The sequence below is a fragment of the Cannabis sativa genome, chromosome 9 (assembly GCF_029168945.1).
Source record: "Cannabis sativa cultivar Pink pepper isolate KNU-18-1 chromosome 9, ASM2916894v1, whole genome shotgun sequence".
Taxonomy (NCBI): Eukaryota; Viridiplantae; Streptophyta; class Magnoliopsida; order Rosales; family Cannabaceae; genus Cannabis; species Cannabis sativa.
In genome coordinates this window covers 51,951,501-51,958,633 of record NC_083609.1, presented here as the reverse complement: position 1 = coordinate 51,958,633, position 7,133 = coordinate 51,951,501, and the positions used below count along the sequence as shown (strand labels likewise).

Here is a 7,133-nt window from a genome sequence, read left to right as displayed (position 1 = left end):
AATGAGTGAATGAGAGAACGGATTCCAAGTCACCGGAGTAGCCATTAAAGTCGTAACAGTGGGAGCACCGTGATTTAGAAAATCGACATGAACACCAGAGGTAGATGTTATTTTATCAATTGAGGCCATCAGAGACAAATATCAATGTTGATTGATACCATGTAGAAGCTTAACAATAGTAGAAAGGAAAAGAGGAAGAAGAAGAAACGAGAGAAACAGCTAGAGCTTTAAAAATATGGCCAAAAAAACTTAGCCAACTACTTAGCTTAGAGATCTATATTTATAATAATTACTAATACAAGAACAGTGTACAAGTTGTTTCGCAGAAAGCTAACAAAATTATCTAATCATTAACTAACTGTTTCACTAGCTTTTTAACTATCAGAAGATTAATTAATCAGACCAATTAGTTTATTGGTTTACTAGGGATAGGGGAGGAGCAGGCAATGTTAACCCACCCCTTTACATGCCTAACTTAGTCTTGTATTTAGCTGAACCTCATCCTTGACCTATATATTAAAAAAATGATTCATTCTTGAGTATTAATAAAGTAATTATATATTTTAAAAAAAAGAGCATAAGATGCATATTACTTCATACTTTTCCAAAAGAATATATATATATATATATTATAATTTACATGTAAGATAAAATATATTAGTACATGGAATGGTTACTTGGGCAATAAATAAATATTGATATATATTAAACAATGTGATAGTTATACTATATTGTAATAATTTTATTATATATGTTGGTTTTATAAGTCACGAAATTTAATGATTTTATTGAAAAAAATACACAAATCCTTTATTTTTAGAATATGGATCGCAAAGTAAAAAAACACAGAAATAATCCTTAAATTGTATGAAATTCACGTACATTAATCAATAGAATATTTAATAAAATGTACAGTTATATAGTTTTTGGGCTAATTAAAAGTAAAATCCATGAGTATAGAGAGCTCTAGTAGATATAACAGTATTCATAATTTTGAGATGTATACAATCGTTATGTATAGATAGTGATCCAAATGAATGATAAATAAGATTTATATATATATATATATTCATTATATATATATGTGTGTGTGTGGGCGTGGCTATTTGGCATAGCCACCCCAGAAATCCATCTCCCCAGACGTCCCACGTAAAGATAAGGGATTAATGTGAGGAGACACAGAAAGAGAGACAGAGGGTGCGTCGACGCTGTTGACATTTTCAAATAACGTGGTCGTCCTTACCCCTTTAGTTGACTCATGTTGATGATGATGATCATCTTCATGTTCATGACTACTTGTGTTATTATTAGTAGTAGTGACAATCCGGTCAAGCATTGTCCATGCATGGTCTGGGTCTTGATCAGTGTCCGACCTTCCAGCACCTACCTCAAGCCCAGATGTCTGCTGAGGGTCACAGTTAGTATTGGATGGGTAGCGCAAGGGCAGAAGCGCATCGTCGCCACTCTCGCGATCGCGAGCGGGGCCGACGGGGCGTAGTGATCGTAGGATGATGCGAGCAAAAGAGGAGTAGACTTGTGAGGTGGAATGAGGTTATGGAGTAGAGATGAGCTATTGTAGTGAGTCCGGGTAAGTAGTGTTGTTGTGATGAAGAGCCACGTTCTGTTGTTGCTGATGTTGCATCATCAAATTAAGATGTGGGAGTTCAGTGGTACTTTCCTGATGTTGAGGTTGGCGAAGCATTTGGTAGTACTGCTGGTTGTTGTGATCTGATCGGATATTGAATGCGTTATTATTGGTCATGCTGTTATTGTGGTTCATCAGGTTGTGTTGATGATGATGATGATGATCTGATGATGATAAATTATTGGATGAGGATGAGTTGATCATCATCATCATATTGGCAGTAGTAGTAGTAGTGGGTGAAGTGCCTAATTCATTGTTAATATTAAGATGATGAGAATTATTGTTAATAGTATTATGATTATGATTATTAGTAGTAGTAGAGGATGATGATGAGAGTTTGAATAGGTTTTTCTTCTTGAACACCCTGCACACCACCCAACCATCCTCATGGTGATCAGGCTGGTTGTCTTGCTCTTCTAGCCGATACTCGTGCATTATCCAGTCGCTCTTCTGGCCGTGAGGAGCTCTTCCTCGGTAGAAAACCAAGGTTTTACGCATACCAATCTTCTTGAAGGCGTTGCGAATGCACTTGTCTCTTCCTGTGGCCTTCCAAAACCCAGCGTTGGTCGCCCTGTTCGTCCGAGACCCAGTTGGATACTTCCTGTCCTTGTGGCTGAAGAAGTACCATTCGTTCTGCGGTGTCGATCCTATTCTGCATCTATCTGCATTTCCATAAATATATATATATATCATTTATATATGTATATATAATCCAGAAATACATCAACCTAATGACTTTGTCATCCATATAAATATAAATATATATATATAATTCCTTTTTTCTTTCTTTAATTATATATATGTAATAATTACATTAATTAACCCTTTGACCACATAACTACTATCCATCTCTCTCTATACACTTCCCGATCGATAGAGGAGTGTGTTGTGGAGATGGTTTCTTCTATTCGATACAGGCAAACCATAATATCAGTACCACTAATAAATACAATACACACTGCTCAAATAACTATTAAACATTAAATATTAAATATTAATTATTACAGACTTCATTAATGATTTGCACAATTCATAGTGTACATGGATATGTTCCATTAAAATATCTAATTAATTAATAATTTAAGCTTCGTCAATTGTTCATCAAAAGTAGACTAGAGACTACTACGGCCGGTTCCTGCCGGCCTTGTAATACAGCTAACGGATTGCCATATATATATATATATAAACTTGTAATAAAATATTGAAGGGTAATTTTATGTGTAAATTAAACTAACTGATGAATTATATATGACAAACAAATATATACTGTTCGAAACTTAATTACTCAAGCTAGCTAGCTATAATATATGATAGGAAAGGAAATAATAATAAAGAATAAATATATACGTACCTTGTAAATCCCAAGGTTCCATCTTGTTCAAATCGACCTCTCGAATGACCTCCATATCAATTTTCTGAAAGGAGACCTTCTTCTTCAAGTAATAGTGAAGAAGCTCCTCGTCAGTAGGGTGGAATCGAAATCCTGGAGGCACACCACCGCTCGAAGAAGCCATCTCAGGATCTGGTTGGTTCGATGGACTAATAATTACTAATAATTTATAATTATGTTTATTTCTAATTTCACGTACGACGTCTCGACTCTACCTAGCTAGTCAATTCGGCAATTACCAATCTGGTGTCTTACGTATCTCACTATATATATATACATAAGAATATCAATAAGGAGAGAGTACTACAAAGGGTAGTCTTAGTATATATATATAAACTAATTAATTTTTTAATATGAATCTCTATTCTAGCTAGCTAGCTATACGCGGGTGTCAACGGGGGTGTGCCTGATGTGAATAAAGTTGACGGCCGGTCACTACGCCACCGGAGATGCTTAATAAAGCTTACGTACGAACCAAGTCTAAGAAATCATAACAACGCCAAAATATTATAAATTCCATATTCATATAACATATGCATGGCCGATGCCATGTGTGTGCCACCTCAATTTTTTTTTCTTTTTTAATTTAATTTTTCTTGATTAAATATTTATTAAATTAATTTATTTTTAACTAAGTATAACATAATTTCTTTTATTCTTTTTCTTTCCAAAAGTATATTTTTATATAAAAGAAATATATTGACTCTCAAATAATCATTTTACTATATATAAATAAACTAAACTATAAGCCATCAAATAATGGACAATTAAATTAATAAATAATTTAACAATGAAATCTCAACTTTATTTGCTTTTCAATTTAGTTTTATCCCAAAACTAAGAAAACATAATTTGTAATCAAAATTATAGGACAATTTTTGAGCTTTCTTTTTCTTTTTGATCGACTAGTAACTCTATGTACATGATCTAATTAAGCTATTAATCATTATATTGGCAGTCTAGTCTCTTATTTCTTGTTATTTGACTTCCTGGTCGGAGCGTACGTGCATGACAACTCTTTTGACGCTGCTTACCTCTTCGATCGTAGTGTTGCTGTCACAGTAGTTATTGGGATGCATGGTTTATATATGATGTATATATATATATATATATATATATATAAGCGTACCTTACATACGCCATCGCTTGTCTAAGTTTTATGCTTTATTAAATATACAAATCATTTTAAGCTAGATTGGATATACAGCATATCCTAAAATGCTTATGGGGTATGGTAGGTATTGCTAGCGGCCGTGGTACCCTCGATTCAATATCATATCAGCATTGCTATTAGGGATAGCCTATGTGATATTTTATATTATTTATTAAATCAAAGTATATGAGGTAAGGTGTGATATATATTGATTTATACTAAATAATAATATATCATATTTTATGGTAAAAATTGTATTATATTAATTTAAGATGATGAAATATTTTGTAATATATTTACATTAATTTTAGTATTGTATACAATTACAAAAGTACTTGATGCAAATTTTAATATTATTATTAAAAGTATATAAAAAGAATAACTTAATTATTAATATATTTTTTTATGAAATAAAACAACAAAAAAAGTATAAATAGTACTTTATCATTAATAATGCTATAGCTAAATATATTAATAAAATAATAAAAGTAATATTAAAATTGTGCATATTTATAGTGATGCAAATTTTACATCACATTTTGGTATAACATTAGAGTAAATTTTTTCCAAAGTAGACTATATTTATTTTAGCTGCCAATTATTTGTATCTCCATTAAAAATGTTTTAACGTGCTATTTCTCATTTCTCGTTATTAGTGTAATCTATAAGGGATCTAATAGGTACATATTTAGGAGGGTACATGCCCACCCTCAAAAATTAATTATCCACTTTCCTTCTTATAATTTCTTACAAAACTATTTTCTCTTACAAAATTATCTTATCTTAAATTAATTATGCTCCTTATAATTTCAAAACCTGCTCATCTTCAATTGTTATTCTAGGTCCTTTACGGGTGCATGAAGTATCCATACTATATATTTTTATATAATAATTATATTATAAAAAATCGTTAAATAGTTACAAGGTGTTATCTCATAATAATGCACCTAATAACAATACTTTAAAATAAATTGGCATTAATTATGAAATATAACTCCTATCCTTAGAGGAAAAAAAAACTCCTGTTAGACTTTTATTTGGGCTTACATTAAATTTTATTGGTTTTATTAAAACTTGGGTTGATTGGATAGTTCTTTGCTGTGTTAGCCCATGTTGTTGGTGATCAATTGTTAATGGGCTTAGCATCTGTGAGTAAAGTCTAGGTGAAGCAGAAGTGTGGGCTTTTCTAGTTGACTGAAGCCTTTGATGAGCAGGCCCAGCCCAACTAGGGTTTTGTAGCTAAGTCCCCTCCCTAACTCTATAAATACATATTGTCTCATCACAATTGTATACCTTTTGATAATCAGAGAAAATAAACTGCTTCTGATTTAGAGATCTAGGGAGGAAGACTTAGTTGATAGTATTGCACTATCAAATTGGAGTAACTGCTGTGGATCAATCAGAGATAATTGCTATGGATCAATCAGGTACACATACCTAATTATTATATCTTATTATTGTGTTCTATGTTATATACAAATAGATCTTGGGTTAATTGTTAATTTATCTCACATGTGGTATCAGATTGCCTATTGTATATGATTTAGAACCTATAATTAGTATAATTAATTTGTATATGTTAATTATCCATAATTTCATATCAATTTCGTTATTATTTATGTGTAATTTTTTGTTTATAAATCTTAAAACTTTAGGGATTTTATTGATCGTTAAATTCTCTTTCAATTGATATATTATATGCATGAAATCATTGTGTATATTAAGAGAATTTTAATTTTAAAGTTTTAGGGTTTATATGATTATAATGTGAAATTATAATTGTGTATTTTGATTTTATTGTTTTTGATCTAAAATTGATTATAGATAACTCATTATCAATTGTTTAAGAATGTTCTTGCATGATTAATTTCGGATTCAAACCGAGATTGGCATTACATTTTTTTTCTATTGTGTTTTTCAATTTTCGGTTGGATATTTGCCATGAAATCTAGAAATTTAACCTTTAATACCCGAAATTAGTAGCATAGATCAATTAGAAATTCAATCCCGAGCAAAACCCATCCAAAATCCCCACTTTTCGACGAATTTTTGGCCGGAAAAAGAGAGCAGACCCGACTGGAGGAGATCCGGGTCGCGTACCCGGTTTCAGACCCGGCTGGAGGAAGAAGACAACTCCCAGCCGCGAAGCCCACTCGCGCAGGCGGCGCGTGGGGGCGCGTGGGGCCGGCTGGGAGGTCCGTTTTCGACGTTTTTTTTTCCATCGTGCTTAAAATTAAATTTCTGATTTTTCTATGATTTTTAATTAATTTTTTGACTCCGTTTAATAATTATTATTATTTTAATGATAATTATGTAGTTAAAAATTATTAAAAATATTTTTTGATAATTTTTCGAAATTTGTCAATCATAGAAAATTTTTTGAGTTTCTTCTCGTTCCATAAAACATAGTCACTCTCTTATTTAATTTGTCTTGACTATGTAATCTCCACCAATATTCTTTATTTCACATTTTTCCATTAATTGTTGTTCTAAAGTTATAAAACTTGATTATTTGATATAAAAATAATGTGTTATGGTGGACACTTTATTTTTTTTATTATCAATATAATAAAAGCAATTATATATCTCTTTTGGAAATTTGGTTGAAAATTATTAATTTTCAATGATTGTTTTATCACCAAATTTCACATGTTGAAGAAAATATTATATTTTTGGTTGACTATATGTGTAATTACTTGCCCAAAGGTAGTATTTACATATATTAGTTCACATTCCATGAAGTGAGTTAATATTAAATGTATATATTTTAATTATTTGCCCAAAGGTAATAATTTAAATATATAAATTTATTATTATTTTTTGTTTGAATTAATACATATTTTTAAGAAATTTATTTGCCCAAAGGTAATAAAATTCTTAAATGATATGTATTTTTTCTTTGTTGTTAACTTCATGAAGGTAGATCATGTGTGTGTTATATTCTC

At 31.0% G+C, this 7,133-nt stretch overlaps 1 protein-coding gene across 1 annotated transcript; it reads right to left on the bottom strand.

Annotated features, from left to right (window-relative positions):
• Positions 1 to 1,570: 1,570 nt before the first annotated feature.
• Positions 1,571 to 3,290, bottom strand: LOC115723181 (protein BEARSKIN2-like). The gene is made up of 2 exons (XM_030652614.2): positions 2,997 to 3,290; positions 1,571 to 2,307 (listed from the first exon to the last, which is right to left on the bottom strand). Exons 1-2 carry the CDS (start codon positions 3,157 to 3,159, stop codon positions 1,571 to 1,573), a joined length of 900 nt encoding a protein of 299 aa, XP_030508474.2. The 5' UTR covers positions 3,160 to 3,290.
• Between the last annotated feature and the right edge of the window lie 3,843 nt (positions 3,291 to 7,133).